At 35.8% G+C, this 19,131-nt stretch overlaps 1 protein-coding gene across 1 annotated transcript in view; it reads right to left on the bottom strand.

Moving 5' to 3' along the window:
- LOC149851315 (DUF21 domain-containing protein At4g14240-like) overlaps window positions 1-19,131 on the bottom strand; it is a 36,519-nt gene that overhangs the window by 7,075 nt on the left and 10,313 nt on the right. Inside the window, exons 8-11 of the mRNA XM_090014647.1 lie at window positions 18,898-18,985; window positions 18,746-18,819; window positions 18,281-18,659; window positions 17,773-17,819 (exon numbers count right to left, since the gene is read on the bottom strand). Of these exons, the coding sequence (XP_089870773.1) occupies window positions 17,773-17,819; window positions 18,281-18,659; window positions 18,746-18,819; window positions 18,898-18,985 (588 nt within the window). The remainder of the gene's footprint in view (window positions 1-17,772; window positions 17,820-18,280; window positions 18,660-18,745; window positions 18,820-18,897; window positions 18,986-19,131) is intronic.

The following is a 19,131-nucleotide window of genomic DNA, read 5'->3' as shown; positions in this document are numbered from 1 at the left end:
CTTCAATAATAGTGATATTATTTTTCATGTGTGTAGCCTTTTTATAAGGCCCTTCGTATATCCCTTAGTGGATTTCCTCTCTTATGCTTGTTGCATTTGTCCGTGTGGGACATAGTGAATGCTTTAGCATTCTTGGATTCTTCCGTATATTTCATTACATGGTATCAAATCCATACGATCTTCTAAGGTAAAATCGTGTATCTCTCTACTTCCTTTTTTTTCTCACACCTCCATTTTGTAGCAATGGAAGTCAAAATCGATTTATCATTCAAGCTCAATGGGAAAAATTACATGATGTGGGCATCCGCAATGGAGAATAATCTCAAAGGCAAGAAGCTTTGGGGTTATGTAATGGGAACCGTTCTGGAACCCCAACTTAAGCTCACAAAGATGGAAGAATATCAAGAGAAAGCACTTGAAGGCGATGCTCGTCTCAAGGCTATTGAAGATTATCATCACCAAATGGAAGATTGAGAGAGCAACCATGCAAAAATCCTAGCATGGTTTATGAATAATGTTGAACTTAAGGTATGTGCAAATATTGCAAAATTCCGCCGGGCAAATGAAGCTTGGTTTTTTATGAAGGGTATGTTTACCCAAAAGGATCTTGCAAGAGCTTATTTTTTGCAAGAAAAAGTGAGAACCACAAAACAAGGTGACATGAGCATACAAGACTATTATAGTGCTCTAAATCCTTTGTGGGATGAATTGGCTCTTTTAGAGCCTAAATGGGTGTCTATGGAGGATGTGGTACTAAGACAAAAACAAATGGAACAAGATAGATTGTTTCAATTTTTATTTGGGCTTCGTCCCGAATTTGAACAAGTTAGATCCTCACTTCTCCATAGATCTACGTTTCCTCCCTTAGAAGAGGCTATTGCCGAGATTACTCAAGAAGATACTAGGCATAATATGGGTAAAAGCATTGATGAAGTTCTTGTCGTATCTAAACCCGGCAATCATGTCAAAACATACAAACCACCTCATTTTGGTAAGCAAGGGAGTGGTGGAAGAAAAATGATTATATGTCATCATTGTTATGAGCCGGGGCATATTAAACCCGTTTTCCCAAAGCTAAATGGAGCATTCAAGCCAAAGGTGGCTTCCGTTGAAGAATCATCCACCAAAGAAGATGACGGCAAGAACGGGGATCTCAAAGATACTCTTGGACAAATTTTCTTGGCTCTCCAACAAATTCTAAAGGCTACTTCTTCCACCTCCGGTGCCGCCATTGCCTCATCATCACCTCCCGGTACGTACTCTTGGATTTTAGATTCCGGAGCTTCTTTTCACATGACTCCTCATGAAAATGCATTAACCAATGTGCACACCAATTCAAAAATATCTTGTGTCTCTACGGCCAATGGAACTTTTCTCAAAATAAATGGTGTTGGAACTCTTGATTCTAAAAAAGTTCAAAATTTCCTTGTTCCAAAAGTTAGAATAGTTCCAAAATTAAATCTTAACCTCTTTTCCGTTTCTCAAATAGCCGACCATGGATGTGAAATATCTTTCTCATCCCAAGGGTGCTTTGTGCAGGATCTCCGGTCCGGGAAGCGGATTGGGCAAGGCCATAGGAAGGGAGATCTTTATTTTATGGATAACTTAATGCTTCCAAATACCTTATTTTGTACTTATGTCCAAGACAAAAATATTGAAACTTGGCATAAAAGGCTTGGACATCCAAGTTACTCTAAAATGTATCTTTTTCCTTTTGGACACAAGTTTTGTAAAGAAAAAGATATCAATTGCAAAGATTGCATTTTTTGAAAAATGAAGTCTACTCCTTTTCCTATTAGAACCTTTGTGACAACAAGACCTTTTGAATTGGTGCATTCCGATGTTTGGGGACCATCTCCGGTTCTATCCAAAGGTAGTTATTCGTATTATGTTACTTTTATTGATGATTATACTAGATATGTATGGATTTATTTTCTTAACTTTAAATCGGAAGTTTTTAACTTCTTTAAAGAATTTCATGCAAAAGTTCAAAATCAATTTCAAAGTCAAATATCCATTCTTAGATCCGATTCGGGTGAAGAGTACTTATCAAATGATTTTCAATCATATCTAAAACAACATGACATTTGTCATCAAAAATCTTGTCCAAGAACTTCTCAACAAAACGGTCTAGCGGAAAGAAAACATAGACATATTTTGGAAACCACTAGATCCTTACTCATTTCTAAAAATATTCCTAAAAGTTTTTGGGCCGAAGCCGTGTTAACCTCCACCTATTTAATCAATAGGATGTCATCTTCAAAATTGAACAATATCTCTCCTTATGAAAAACTTTTCAATATGACACCCGACTACAATCGTCTTCGTATTTTTGGGTGTAAATGCTTTGTTCTTTTAAATAAAAGAGATAAATTGTCACCTAAAGCAATAGAATGTGTATTTTTAGGATATGGTGAAAATCAAAAGGGCTATAGATGCTTTGACCATAAAAACAATAAATTATTTGTCTCCAAAGATGTGACCTTTTTAGAAGATGAAAATGGATTTGAAATATTGGAAAAACCAAATGAAATTGATTATATGTTTATCAATGATCTTTTAGAAGATTCAAATGATGACTCTTTGAGTCATCCGGAAGTTTTAGAAAATACTCATGATTCTCATGATAGTGATGTATCACCAACTAATGGTGACAATCTTCAAGTTTACACTCGACGTGAGGATGCCCAACCTATTAGTGCTTTAGAAAAATTCTTGCGACTTAATGAACCCCTAGAAGAAACCTCTCTTAGGCGTTCTTCTAGAACATCAATTCCACCTAATAGGTTTGTCTCATATGAAACTCTCTCACCTAACTATAGAGCTTGTCTAATAGCCTTGCATTCTTACTATGAACCTTCCCATTATAATCAAGCAAAAAATATACCTCATTGGGTTGAAGCAATGAAAGTTGAACTAGATGCTTTAAATAAGGCTAAAACTTGGAAAATAGTTCACCTTCCTCCAAATAAGAAAGCTATAGGATGTCGATGGGTCTACAAAGTCAAAACAAAAAGTAATGGTTCCCTAGAACGTTATAAAGCTAGATTAGTTGCTAAGGGATACTCACAAGAGTATGGCATCGATTATGAGGAGACTTTTGCTCCCGTGGCTCGCATGACAAGCGTTAGAACTTTAATAGCGGTAGCATCATCTAAGAAATGGCCTATATTCCAATTAGATGTTAAAAATGCCTTTCTTAATGGTCAGTTGAATGAAGAAGTATATATGGACCCTCCGCCGGGAATTAGCGTTAACCAAGGTCAAACTCTTCGGTTATTAAAAGCTTTATATGGTCTTAAACAAGCCCCTAAGGCTTGGTATGATAGATTTAGTGCTATCATGTTACAATTGGGATTTCGCTCATGTTATACTGACACTGCTCTTTTTGTTAAACGTGCAGGTAATAGTACCATCATCCTTCTGCTTTATGTTGATGATATGATCATCACTGGCAATGATGAAAGTGGTATTCTTAATGTTAAAAATATGTTAAAACATAATTTTGATATGTCTGATATGGGTTTTCTCAGGTACTTTCTTGGTATAGAAGTAGCATACTCTCCTCGAGGGTATATATTGTCACAGATGAAGCTTGCTGCAGACATATGTTCCAAATCTGGGATTTCAGATGACAAAAAGGTGGAGACTCCCGAGGTTATCAATGTTAAACTACGACTGGAGGATGGAGTTCTGCTGGATGATCCTACGCCCTACAGGCAACTCATAGGCTCCCTCACCTATCTGACTATCACCAGGCCAGATATTGCTCATGTTGTGCACTCTGCAAGCCAATTTCAGCATGCTCCTACATCTGTGCATATGAGTGCTGTGCTCCGGATCATTCGATACATCAAAAATACTTTGACTAAAGGGCTATTCCTATCCTCACTCTCTTCCTTAGACTTACTGGCTTATACTGATGCTGACTGGGGAGGAAACTCAAATGATCGAATCTCAACTACTGGCTTTTGTGTTTTTCTAGGAGATTCGCTAATTGCTTGGAGGTGCAAGAAACAACAGAAAGTCTCATTGTCTTCTACTGAAGCAGAATACAGGGCTATGGCAACTACTACAATGGAGCTTGTGTGGCTTTGAAGTCTTCTTCAAGATATGGGAGTCGAAATTACCGGTGCTTCGAAGCTTTGTTGCGACAACAAAAGTGCCATATACATTGCCAGCAACCACACCTTTCATGAGAGGACTAAACATATTGAAATGGACTGTCATTATGTACGTGATGAATATCTTCGTGGGACAGTTACACTGCCATATGTCACTTCAGAATATCAACTTGCAGATTTCTTTACCAAAGCCCTGCCTGCTCCTCGCTTCTTGTTCCTTCTTGGCAAACTTTTGGTCATTCCCCCGTAAAGTTTGAGGGGGGGTGTTAAAACATATGTAATAATACATCTATATATATATATAAATATAGATGTATATTCACCATAATACCCGATAGGGGTATTATGGTTTTTTCACAAGTACCCAATAGGGGTACTTGTTTTATTTCTTTTATTTCACTGTTTTTTATTTTTTATTTTTTAAATGTATTTTTGGATACCAAAAAGGGGCCCCACAATGGAGTCGTTGGGGCCCCCAACGGTCACAATTGTGACCGTTGGGGGCTCCCAACGACTCTATTGGGAGCCCCTTTGGTCTCCTTTTCTTATAAATAGGGGGAACCCCCCTTGTATGTTGTATTGCTCTTGAGAGCTCCTCTTCAATAATAGTGATATTATTTTTCATGTGTGTAGCCTTTTTATAAGGCCCTTCGTATATCCCTTAGTGGATTTCCTCTCTTATGCTTGTTGCATTTGTCCGTGTGGGACATAGTGAATGCTTTAACATTCTTGGATTCTTCTGCATGGCCAATAAAATGATTCAACATGTAGAAAAGTATTGGTGTGCAGCCTTTAGCAGTCAGGCTGCCCAGACTGGGCAGTCTAGTGTGTCGCGGGTTTGCGAAAAAAATTATGACCGTGACATTCCCCCTCCTTTGTATTAATGCTTTCTCAAGCATTTTCTCACTCAATAATATATATATATATATATATATTATGTTATGGCCCTCTAGTGGCTTGTGTTTATTAGACTCCTTGTGGACTTGTATTTTGCCCATAAGTGGCATTTTGTATGTGTATTTTTGTGCTCTTATAGCCCTTAGAGACACTCTTTTGTATTCCATCTTGTTTCATTACATAGGCAACTATAATGTTGGCCAAAGACTAATCCTATTGCCTAATGATCCTCCATTTCCTCGAAAAAGCCCATGCAACATGTGGTCTAGATAATCTGATAATCATAATATAGAGTTGCTCATACAAGTCCAGAGTTGCTTCCGATGCAGGATCCATTGATCAAAGTTTCTAGCATGTTGCCCACAACCATTTTATTGTCTTTCATGCCACATGCTGCTCCTTTCTGCACTACATGATGCCTAACTATTGCACTTTCATCATTGAATATATAGAATGGCATGGAGAGTGGATGGTACTCTAGGCTATATCATATGGACACTTGGCATGTGTATCTTGATTCCATACAACACGACACTCGGACACTTCATTAACACAATTAAAGTAGGGTTGGACACTGTAACACCCCGAAAATTCAGACTGAAAATTTCACTAAAAAATTTTTTGTTTTTTAAAACACAGGGAAAGGCATAAACCAGCTCTGAATCTTTGAACTCGTCACAGGTAAAAAAAAATATCACAATAATTATTTCAAAAACATTTCATTCAATTGAACAAATATCAAAGTACATACAAGCCAAAATCATGAAAACTCAGATACAGTTCAAATTAACCTAATCTACAACAAAAACACAGTTGAGTCCTCGTGCATTGTAGTATCCGCCTGTTCAACTCTGTGAACCTGAAAATTTTTAATAAAAATACTTGAGACAACTTAATGTCATCGTATGTAATAGTAGACATCCCTTGAGTCTCTAGTGTATACGAAATTATGTACACAAAATATATCACAATACCCATATGTGATATTTCAAAATACATCCAAAAGACATTTGTTTCAAGCATTTTTCCATAGTCACAATATATATTCATAATGGTAATTTCTTTAACAATCATTGATTGCATATGGACTTATAGAGTGAAGTCCTTCACACATCCATATATCTTATTCATTGGCTACCCTCAGGGTGTTGAGTGGGGGCACACCCAATGTTATCTTATATCAAAAGCAAGTTGATTATCCACAGTTATGTGCATTAGAGTATGCAATTATGTACCATATACAAATCTCTAAGGGATAAATTGTCACCAGGGGCTGAGATGTGTCTTTTTGATGTTATAACCCTATGCTTTCATGAGTTCTTATTTCACAACATATATTTGATGAACTAACATATAACATAAGTGATGCAGCAAACAATCAAGAATTTGAGCTAAAATTTTCAGATGTTGGCCATTCTCCTAATGAAAATATACAGCCCAATGAGTGCCATCAGCATGTACCTGTTAAAATGTAAATTTGTAAACATATATATATATATATAATAATAATATTATATTATTATATATGCATATATAAATAATAATTTTTCTTTTTTTCCTGTATTTTTATTTTTCTGTTTTTTTTTTTTTGTTTTTTGTCATCTAGTTCAATTTGAACTAGAATGACGTTCAATTTGAACTAGAATGACATAACTAGTTCCAACAGCTCTATTTAGAGCTGTCCTCTATTGAGTCTCTCATTCTCTCCCTCTCTCATACTGTGTATATATAGGGGTTCAGCCCCTCTTGTAATGTATTGTAAAATGCTTCTTAAGCATTGCCTTCTCTTTGTTCAATAAAAGAATATTTTTTCTTTTTGTTCCCTTATACCCTTCTTAAGGGTTATGCTTAAATGTCTTGTTAAGACATCATTTTGAATCTCAGCTCGTGTTTGGAAGATCATCATCTCATTTCATGGTATCAGAGCCGCGGAAGTACTAGTCCTTGAAGAAAAGCTGCCTCGATTTTCGTACCCACTTGCAAAAGTGTTCATCACTTGAAGAAGAAGTGTTTTCTCACTTCGTTGGGAAAGATTTCACATCTTGCTGCCTCGGTTTCTGTGCTCGCTTGCAAAAGTGTTCATCACTTGAAGAAGAAGTGTTTCATCACTTCATTGGGAAAGATTCAACGTCTTGTTGTATTGTATCTCTTTCTTTTTCTCACTTCTCTTCTTGTTTCTCTTCTATCCCTATTCTTTCTCTCTCCTTGTAATCGATGGATGACAATGATAAAGTCACCATCATGCCTATGAAATTGAGTAATACAAACTATGTAACATGAGCTTCAATCATGAAGCACCATATATGGGGAAAAGGCTTATGGGGGATTATGGATGGTTCTGATTCGGAACCTAAGCTATCACTTACTAAAAAGAAAGGAGATAAAGAGGTTCCTCTATCGGAAGAAGAGAAAATCAAGACTCTAGCCTCTTACGAGAAAAAATAGAAAGAGTGGAGAATATCTCATGCGAAGATAATGTCATGGCTTATCAATAGCGTTGACATTAAAAAATGCTTAAGTCTTGCCAAGTTTGATCATGCCGATAAGGCATGGGAATACCTTAAGAATATGTATTCCTTTAAAGATATTGCACACGTGTGCAATCTCCAAGAAAAAATTTGAATGATGACCCAAGGAGACAAAACAATTCGTGAATATTACAATGGTTTGTCCGAACTTTGGGAAGAACTTTCCCTCTTAGAACCTAAGTGGCATTGTGCCAAAGATATCGAGCTTCGTCAAAAACAACACGATGTTGAACATTTTTACCAGTTTATAACTGGTTCGAGGGTGGAATTTGAAACCACTAAATCGGCCCTCCTTCACCGGGGAAAAAATCCTTCTATTGTTGAAACTATTGAAGAATTAACAATGGAAGGAAATCATCTCCGAAAAGGTTCTTCTAAAACTGAAGATGATTCTGTTCTAGTTGTGTCTAGACCAGAGAATCATGTTCTATCTTATAGACCTCCTCACTTTAATCGTCAAAATAGTGACTATGACAAGAAGAAAGTTATTTGTCATCATTGTCATGATGAATTGAGACACTACAGGCCACAATGTCCCAAACTTAAGGAGCTGAGAGAGAAAAGAGCTGCAATTGCTGGATCGGAGCCCAAAGATCAAGATGCACCAGTTTTCATGGCCCAACTAATGGAGATTCTTCAACCTCTCATCAAAAGTGCCTATTCTTCATTTGAAGCTTCAACCGGCACAGCAACCTCATCTTTTTCCGATCCGGGTAAAATTTCTTGGCTCCTTGACTCTGGTGCATCTTTTCATATGACTCCAAATAATCAAAGTCTATCTGAATGTGTTAAAAACAAAACAAGTGTGTCAAAGGCCTTTACAGTCGATGGGACTTCTCTTGAAATAGAAGGAATAGGAAATTTTGAAAAAATCTATAAAACAAAGAAATTTTCTATTCCAGAAATTAGATATGTTCCCAAATTGAATTTAAATCTTTTATCTATATCTCAAATTTTTGACTATAGGTGTAATATTTCATTTTCTTCTCATAGTTGTTGGATACAGGATCGTCAGTCAAGCAAGCTGATTGGGAAAGGCCATAAAGAAGGAGGACTCTATTACATGAATTTTTTAGAAATGTCGAAGAATACTTTTTGCTATAATATTCAGAAAAATGAGTTAAAATTGTGGCATAAGAGACTTGGTCATCCACATATAGAAAAAATCCAACTTTTTTCAAATCTAGGAAAATTTTGTAACTCTCAATCATTTGACTGTAAAGATTGTATTCTTGGCAAAATGAAAAGATTACCATTTTAGAACAAAACATGTTTTTCTTCAAGACCACTTGAATTAGTACACTCGGATGTTTGGAATCCTGCACCAGTAATTTCTAGAGGATTTGCTTACTATGTTATTTTTGTTGATGATTTCTCTCGACATACATGGATTTACTTTCTTAAACATAAGTCTGAAGTATTTTCATACTTTCAAACATTTCATAAAATGGTTAAAAACAAGTTTCAAAATGATATTACCATTTTTCGCACAGATTCAGGAGAAGAGTTTTTATCCACAGATTTTAAAAATTATCTTTAGGTCACATGGCATCACACATCAAAGATCTTGTCCTTATACACCTCAACAAAATGGGTTGGCAGAACGTAAACATCGCCATATTATGAAAACTACTAGGACTTTATTAATAGCAAATCAAGTCCCGAAAGACTTTTGGGCAGAAGCTGCCTTAACTGCTACCTATTTGATTAATAGGATGTCATCCTCTTCTTTACAAAATATCACTCCCATTGAAAAACTTATGAACGTTTCTCCAGACTACTCTAGACTGAGAATATTTGGGTGCAAATGTTTCATATTTACCGACAAAAATGATAAACTTTCCCCTCGTGTGATTCCTTGTGCTTTTCTAGGATATGCTGAAAATCAAAAAGGTTATAGGTGTTTTGACCTAAAAAATAATAGATTATATGTGTCTAGAAATGTTTCCTTTCTCGAAAAAGAGAGCTTCTTTTATTTTGAAAAACCAAAGGATGACACTGAGTACTCTTTTTTATTAGATCTGACATCAAAATCTGATGAATATGATCTTGATTATAACTTTGATAATGATCAAGGAATTATTGATCTTGATCATAATGTTGACAATGAAAAAGTTCATAGAGACACTAGTATCCAATATTTCAGGCGACAAGTGTCTAATCCTCCATTTGCACTTGAAAAATATTCTAACATTCCAACTAGACGATCATCCAGAGTCTCGAGGCCTCCAGGAAAGTTTGTGTCATATGAGTCCTTCTCACCTACATATAGGGCAGTCATTGCATTAATTCACTCATATGAAGAACCATCTACATATCTCCAAGCAAAAAATGATGTCAAATGGATAGAAGTCATGAAAGCTGAATTACATGCACTAGAAAAGGCTTCTACATGGACTATTCAAGATCTTCCTCCAAGGAAGAAAACTATAAGAGTGATGGCACTCTTGAAAGATATAAAGTCTGATTAGTAGCCAAAGGTCATGCCCAAGAATATGGCATTGATTATGAAGAAACCTTTGCTCATGTGGCTCGTATGACAACTGTCAGAACCTTAATTGCCTTAGCCTCTATCAAGAAATAGTTCATTTTTCAAATGGATGTAAAAAATGCTTTCTTAAATGGAAAGCTAGTTGAAGAAGTATACATGGAACCCCCTCTTGGTCTAAGTATTTCTAAGGGTAAAGCCCTTCGCTTAGAAAAAGCTCTTTGTGGACTTAAACAAGCACCAAAAGCTTGGTATGATAAGTTTAGTCGTGTTATGATTGATATTGGTTTTCAATTCTGTTTAACTAACACTGCTTTGTTTATTAAGAATTCTGATGCAGGGATCATTGTGCTTCTTCTCTATGTAGATGATATGATCATCACCGGAAGCGATAAACATGGAGTTGAAACAATCAAAACACTTCTTAAATCTCATTTTGAAATGACTGTTTTGGGTTTGTTGAGATATTTTTTAGGCATTGAAGTTGTTTATTCTCCTAGAGGATATTTATTATCTCAGACTAAATTTGCTTTTAACATTGTTTTGAGGTCTGGTATTACTGATGATAAGAAAGTAGACACTCCAGAAGTTGTTAATGTTAAAATGAAGATTGATGATGGAAAACTTCTTGCTGGTCCTACTCCTTACAGACAGCTTGTCGGGGCACTTTCTTATCTATCCATTACCAGACCAGATATAGCACATATTGTTCACACAGCAAGTCAGTTTCAACATGCTCCTACTTTTGTTCATATGGAAGCAGTCATGCGTATTATCAGATACATTCAGTCCTCCCTTTCACGAGAACTTGTCTTGTCTTTTTCCTCACTTGCATATATTGATGTTGATTGGGGAGGTGATCCCAATAACAGACACTCAATCACTGGTTTTTGTGTCTTTTTAGGTGAATCATTAATCTCGTGGAGGTGCAAAAAGCAGCAAAAGATATCTCTATCATCCACCGAAGTTGAATACAGATCCATGGCAACCACGACCATGGAAGTAGTTTGGCTCCGACGACTGATTGCTGACATGGGAGCTGAAGCAACAAAAGTCTCACGAATATATTGTAACAACAAAAGTGCGATCTATATTACAAGTAACAAAACATTTCACGAACGCACCAAACACATCGAAATAGATTGTCACTACGTCAGAGAGGAATATATACATGGGACAATTGATCTGTCATATGTTCCTTCAGAATATTAGTTAGCAGACTTCTTTACAAAGCCTCTCGTTGCTCCCCGATTTCACTTTCTCTTAGACAAACTTTTGCTCATTGTACCGTAAGTTTGAGGGGGAGTGTTAAAATGTAAATTTGTAAACATATATATAATATTATTATTATATATATAAATAATATTTTTTTCTTTTCTTATTCTGTATTTTTATTTTTTTGTTTTTTTTTATTTTTTGTCATCTAGTTCAATTTGAACTAGAATGACATAACTAGTCAAGTCTTAGTTAAGACTTGATTAGCAATAGAGTCGTTGGAACAGCTCTATTTAGAGTCGTTGGAGTCTCTCATTCTCTCCCTCTCTCATATTGTATATATATAGGGGTTCAGCCCCTCTTGTAATGTATTGTAAAATGCTTCTTAAGCATTGCCTTCTCTTTGTTCAATAAAAGAATATTTTTTCTTTTTGTTCCCTTTATACCCTTCTTAAGGGTTATGCTTAAATGTCTTGTTAAGACATCATTTCGAATCTCAGCTCGTGTTTGGAAGATCATCATCTCACTTCAGTACCTGCCATTTTTTTTAATGATTTTATGCCATGTTCCCCATAATGCTGAATGCAGCCACAAGGATTCCCACGCAGCAACCTCCAAATGGCACAATCCACCTATCATATATCATAGGCGGGAGCAGCATGATAATAATGAAGCTCGTAGAAGTGATGTTGCTGGTCAAGCATAGATTATTAAGACCAGCAGGGCTATCACATCCAATCCCCAACTTAATATGACAGCATTCAAAGAACCCATGAGGAGATTTACTAGAATTTGAAACCCAGGTGACCGTTTAGTTATGAAGCCTTCTATGTCAGATTTTAGCATCTTATACATAATACAGCCATCAACGAAGAACTAAACTTCTTTATCAAGCATATAAAAATGATAGATAGATTGAGACAATAAATACTGAGATGCAAGCTTTAGATAAATGTGATGCTTAAAATCATTGATTATCTCAAAGACAAGCATGTTGTAAGCAGCAAGTAGGCGTATAAAATAAAATATCGAGCAAATGAGAGCATTACATGATTTAAATCTCAGTTAATGAAAAAGGGGGTACACTCGAGCATGACCTCGATTGTGATGAGACACTTAGTCTGAAAACACAAATGGGGACAAGAAGAGTTGTATCTCTTGTAATAATTGGTTGGAAGCTTCGTTAGCTTGATGTTTTCTCAAATTGCACCTGTATTTTTCTTTATTTTCCTTTTTCTTTTGTTTAGTTCATTATAAAAAAAAAGAAGAGTATCTTTTATTACCCGTTCAGGTAAGGATCAAGCCTGAGTCTCTCCTTTGGGGAAAGGAGAGGAGAATCTAGTCATGAAGGTGTCAATCCGATATCAAGTAATTCCTTTCACCAAGGATTTCAAGAAACATTTGCCAATTTGTTATAAAAAATAGTTGTTGATCTCAAACTTTTATTGTACAAAATTTTATCTCAAATTACCCTCAGTATTCTTTCTAAAAAGACATGTAGAGCTTAAAAAAGTCTACATGGAGCAACTCTTTAAGTATGCTAAAGGAGATTATGCAAATAAAGTGTTTCACCCAAAGAAGGTTAATTATGGCTTGAAACAAGCTTCAAAACCATAGCTTGAAAACTTTTGATATGTAGTAAGGTCCCATTGATTTGTTCATACATGCTTTATCTGTCATGAACGCATGGAATCACACTGATAATGTTATATATGGATGATATTGTGATTAGTGGTAATTATGAAACACATATTTCATGTGTTAAAAAGCAACTACATGATAAGTTTTAGATTAAATATCTGAGATCAGTCCATTACTTTATTGGAATTGTAATATCTCGTAATTTTTCCATGATTTATAAGCCCAAAAAATATAAATTTTAAATTATATACTTATATTTAATTGATAAAAATCATGCAAAATATATATATATATGGGTGACGTCAACTGGGTTTGGGCTTGGTCCAGAGCCCACTGACAAGATCTAATTGTGTTAAGAATAATTTGAGAAATTTATTGTTTTTAACCTTTAAATTCAAGCGAAACTCGAGTTAAATTCAAGCAAAATTGAGTTAAAACCACTATTAGATCCGCCTCAGAACGTAGATCTCGTAGGAGATCTATTTATCCAAAAATTGGATTATAGTTGGCCCGAAAAATGCATTTTTCTAAAATAATCGGCCTCTGTTTTTGAGTTTTTTCTGGTTTGGATCGGATTGGATCCACTCCATTGGACCCAAGCTAATATGGATTTGAACTCAGTGCAGGGTCCATATTAACTAGGATCCGGTCTAGATTGTGATCCAATTGGATACTGAATATAAATTTGGATCATGGATCCAATCTAGATCCATAATCTATTCATGGCAATTTTAAAACTAAAGTGAATTTAAAGTTTTAAAAATAACCACTTTTAATTAAGAATAAGGATGAGGTAGAGTTCTACCTGGGGTAAAACTCTACCTCATATGGACTTCGAGAAGGGGGCGTTCCCTCCTAGAATATTCTTTAAGAATATAAATTAAATAAAATATATAAAATCTTAAAAATCTAGAAGGGATAAGGAAGTAGAGTTCTACACTTGCTAGAACTCCACCCATATAAAAAGAGTCTAGAAGGGGGTGTCATCCCCACCCCTCCTCTCTAGAAGAATTAAAAAAATATATAAAGAGAGGCTAGAGAGCTCCTCCTCTCTCTAGAACTCGTGTTCTAGAGAGAGAGAGAGAGTTGAGAAAAATAAAGAAAGAGGGAAAATCATGTGTGCTAGTGAGAAAAAGGAAAAGAAAAAGAGAGGAAAAAAAGAGAGGAAAAAAAGAGAGGAAGAAGCCATCTATCGATTTTCTCTAGTTTTTTGTAACTTTGAATCAAGGTATGGGTTTCTCTCTTAATTCGCACAGGAAAGGAATATGTATAAATTGATTCGAGTGTGGGTTTAGAGGGCAAAAAGAAAAATATGATTTCAAAGACAAATATATTGTCGATTTTATATATATATATATATATATATATATATATAAAATTCAGTTCTGTCAATTTCATGCTCATGCATTCGGTATATAAATATGTAGTTCAGATTTGTTGATTTCATGCCCATGCATCCGAAATATATATATATATATATATATATATATAGAGAGAGAGAGAGAGAGAGAGAGAGATTTCAGATTTGCTGATTTCATGATGCATTGTATGTCAGTTATGCTAATTTTAAGTTTATGCATCTGAAAGGCATATTTCAGTTGGTCAATTTTATAAGTATAGACTAGTTGTCGATTTCATGAACATGCTATATGTATATGTTTTTTTTTTTGTTGCTGATTATTTTTTTGTTAGGAGTTTGAATCATGTATGCACATGTATTTTTGTTTTATCCGATCCATGTTCATGAATCTGATCATGTACTGGCCAGCAGCTGAATATTTTGTGTTGGTCGATCCATGTACATGAATCTGATTATGTACATGAATCTGACCAGCTGCAGAATATTTTGTGTTGGCTGATCCATATACATGAATCTGGCCAGCAGCTGATTATTTTGTGTTAGTCGATCCATATACATGAATCTGATCATGTACATGAATCTGGCTAGCAGTTGTTTATTTTGTGTTGGCCATCCAAGTACATAAATCTGATCATGTATATGAATCTAGCCCGCAGCTGTTTATCTTATTGATTGGTTGATCCATGTACATAAATCTAACCCATAGTTGTATATTTCCTTATATGACCAATCCATGTACATGAATCCAACCAGTTGTGCCTATTTCTTGAATGGTAAATCCATGTACTTGAATCTAATCATGTACATGAATCCGACCAGTTGTTGCTTATTTCTTTACTGGCCGATTCATGTACATGAATCTGACCAGTTATTGCTTATTTCTTGATTGGCTTATTCATGTACATGAATCCGACCAGTAGTTAAATTCTGAGGGTCAGGGCTCGAAATTGTTATTGCATGTGGATTTGTAAAATGGTTCTTGTGTAAAGAACTTGAAATTGATTTAAATGATAAAAATGACCAAAACAGTGTAATTATACTCTTCTTTAATGTCTCTTCTATAGTGTAGAAATCTTGGATGGCAGTCATGGGATACCGTGAGGATACTAAAACTCCGTGTGCAATTGTGCCCCAGAACCCAATGTGTGGTTTACTTCTCGGCCACGATTTTAGAGAACTTTCAGCCACTTTGCCTGAGGATGGTATTGTTGACTCAGCTGCAGTGATTGGTATACCAAGAAAGTGGCGTCAATGGTTGAAGATTTTTATTGATGTCCCGGCATTAGGTGAGGATTCCTAATATTCTGATGAAATGTGAGGATTCCTGATATCGATCGAGGAACAAATGTAGAACCCAGTAAATAAAATACAAATTGTGTTAAGCTATGACTGGGAACCTAACTTGAACCTCGAGAACTGTACTTATTTTGAGTATCCACGAGTTTAAGGAAAAGTACAAATTAAATTCGTGTGCATTTAATAGAAACATGCATGCAAAGCAACTCTGATAAATAACTTCATAAGTTATTCATGCATGTACATTAAATCCTGTATATTTTACTATTCAACATTAGTTCATGCATCTTTGTATATTTGATTTTGAATGATATATGGTTGGATGCTTGAATAGTAAGTTATTGCTTATGATTTTCTTTGAAATTTATGCATGAGTTAATTTATATTTTTTCTTTTATTATTGGATTTTTAGAGGAATTCGTACAAGAACTTCGATTCTTACCCGTTTTCTTAAAATTATTTTACAGGAATAGATGCTCAGTGACGTGTAGGACTGGCTGGAGGACAAGAGACTTGTGACTCGGTGTTTGGGTTCTGACCAGGGCACAGGATTTTGAGAGAGTTGATTTCTATATTTTGACATTCAACTTATTAATTTAATTAACGAAGTTTGATTTATTATTTTTAAGTGATTCTGGGATAGTTTGTGGTTTGGTTATATTAAATTTGTGATGTACCCCAAGTCCTTGGGAGGTTTTCTGCAATTATTTAAAAAAAAATCACTATTTTTTAAGGGTCAATTGGGGTCGTTACAGGAATTGTGGTTGACATGAAGGATGATCAATTACTCTCACACAACACAAGCATGCCTTTGACTTCCTGAAGTGCATAGGTATGATTGACTTGAAAACTACGATAAGGCCAATAGCATTAGATGTTTGAGATATGATGAAGGGGAGTTGCTTCCCAGGCCGGAGGAATATGAAAGCATAGCTGGAGCCATTGCAGTATTTGAATTTTCACTCAACCACAGTGCGTGCAGTCAAATATACCAATTTATGTATGCACTTACAACAACTCATTTTAAGACACTCAAGATACATAAGGGAAGATTAAAAAAGGGACTTCTTTATAGAAGAACATAGTTGAATAGTGGAGTTGGTCTTCATATGACTGGCATATTTTGATGGTGATTGGGCAGGAGAAACCAGTATTAGACACTTGTGTTTGGTTTCTATGCATTTTTGTGCTCACACTTGGTGTGTTGTAGCAGCAAGAAATAAAGTACCACATTGAACTTAAGCACAGCAGCCGAATACCACGCCCTGGCATCTATGACTACAGAGATCACTTGGATCAGAAGTTTACTTACCTCTCTACATCTCAACATTGGGAATTTTGGGCTGTTGTAAAAACTGAAGTACATTTTCCATATCTATAAATTCGGTGCAGCACAATAAGCATTTTGTGTGTGAGAAGATTGAAGACCAAGAATTGGAACCACAGTTTGTTAGCACTCATTTACAAATTGTGGATATTATGACAGCCTCTTTCTTTTACACATCTTTGCATGATGAAAGATAAACTCTCGATGATCATAGACCATGCTTGGTATGGCAAGTGCTGTAAGAGAAGAAGTGGAAGGGCATTTCTGCCAATTGAGACACTAGGGGCAATCTGGTCATTATACACTAGTGAAGGGACAGATAGGTACACTTGTAATTAGCCAAATAGTTTACATTGTAATGTGGTAATTTCACATGATGCTAAAATGTGTCAACTACATGCCTAAAGGGTAAAAATGCATTTGATCCCATTGAGATTAAATACAAATAACAATCTGATAGGAACTGAGACTAAGAAGGTTTCCTGGGGTGTCTCCTTCAACCAGCCAGCATACTCTCTTTATTTCTCTCATTCTAATATATTGCCATGAATACCAGCAAATCTAGCAGTGATCACAGGAAAGGATGCTGAAAATAAGAGGCTAAGCTGTCATACTAAGTGAATAACTGGGAAACAGGGGTAGGAAGAAGGATAAATGAATAAAAATGAAGGAAATGAAGGCTCTAGGAAATAACAAAAAGCTTTAGCTTCTCTTCAAAGTTTTAAAATAAGTCACATGAAATCCTGCAAGGCAGAAAATACAAGATTTCATGTGACACTGCATGTGTAGCATGAAGACTGGGAACACAACTAAACACTGTCAACTCCCACAAAGCAATCACTCCAGGAAGTTCTTTCAATGATTGAATATCACAAGAGCAAACTGCTTTCTTATACCTTTTGTGCACATCGACGAATTCATCTGTCTCATCCACAATTTCCTCCTGCATTGCAAAAGACAGTAAGAAGTTAGTTAACTGGGTATGAAAGAAAAAAAATAGGACTTCTTGTTAGAGATCTTTTGAGCCATAGGGGTACGGATGGGCAACATGATACGGGTTGTAGGAATTAAAAGACCACCAAGGAAATGGGAGAAGCAAATTCAAAGAATGTGGAGAGATTTAGGTGTTAAATGTATGTAAGTTGCAAGGGTTGAAAAATCAATGGCCTACAATTTACCAAAATTTTCAACCCTCATAAAGTCCTATTTTTACACCAAAAAAATATGATCCAAGAGATGATTCCTACTATTTTGACCATGTTGAACACATCTGTGGGTTTAGATTTGGTTAAAACAACCTCCCACTATGAGTTCCAACAAGGAGGTTCCTTACACACGAGAGTACCAAATACTTATATATATATATATATAGATAGATAGAGAGAGAGAGAGAGAGAGCTTGACCTGCAAGAGTTCTTCGAACACATCCTCCAGGGTGATGATACCAATGACTTCCCCATCTTCAATATCCACTGACAATTGTGCCTCAGCACTGAATGCCCCATCAATCTGCTGATAAGAAGACCTCTTATTTGGAGGGGCCACAACATTCACTCCTTTCTCCACATCAATAAAATGATCTGAACACCCATCCCGCTTCTGCAGCAACGGAGAAGTAAGGGAAGAGTCTGCACTGCTAACTTTGTTCTCTTCAGATTTCTCATCATCTCCACTTATTGGAGGATTTCGATCCTTTGCTCTAGTCTTCACTACAGCCGCCATGTGGCTGCTTCCTTTTTGAAATTCATTCAGGATGTCATACAGGGGCATGTCTGCTGGAACCCTGTTTAAAGATGTTAAAAAATCATAACTAAGCCAATTCTAAGTTCCTCAAATATAAATTCCTGAACAGTCAATTCTATTATATACCTTGGAATTCTCCTGATGGAAACAGCACTCACAGGAGTCTCTGTCTCAGCACGCACTGTTAGAAGACTTTTCACCTATCCCAAATAATGATAATTCATTCAGCAAACAGAAGTAAGCAAAAACTTAGCCCTTCTTTTTTTTCCCCAACCTACCAGGAGAAGCCCAATAATATTTTTTGGATTTCCACAATATACAGGAACTCGACTATGCCCTCTAGCAAGGATTTTCCCCATTGCTTCCCTGATATCACCAAACCAGATAAAATTGGATTATCTTTCATAACAAGTAATGTACAATCTAGTGGATAATCTACTGATTATCTCTTTTACTTCTGAATATCCTAACTGATCTCAAGGAGGGAACTCGTAGTCATAGCTAAATCTCAA

The sequence above is a fragment of the Nuphar pumila genome, chromosome 1, assembly GCF_984573655.1.
Source record: "Nuphar pumila chromosome 1, dmNupPumi1.hap1.1, whole genome shotgun sequence".
Classification (NCBI taxonomy): Eukaryota; Viridiplantae; Streptophyta; class Magnoliopsida; order Nymphaeales; family Nymphaeaceae; genus Nuphar; species Nuphar pumila.
The sequence above is the reverse complement of the archived record's forward strand: the minus strand, read 5'-3'. Positions and strand labels throughout refer to the sequence as shown.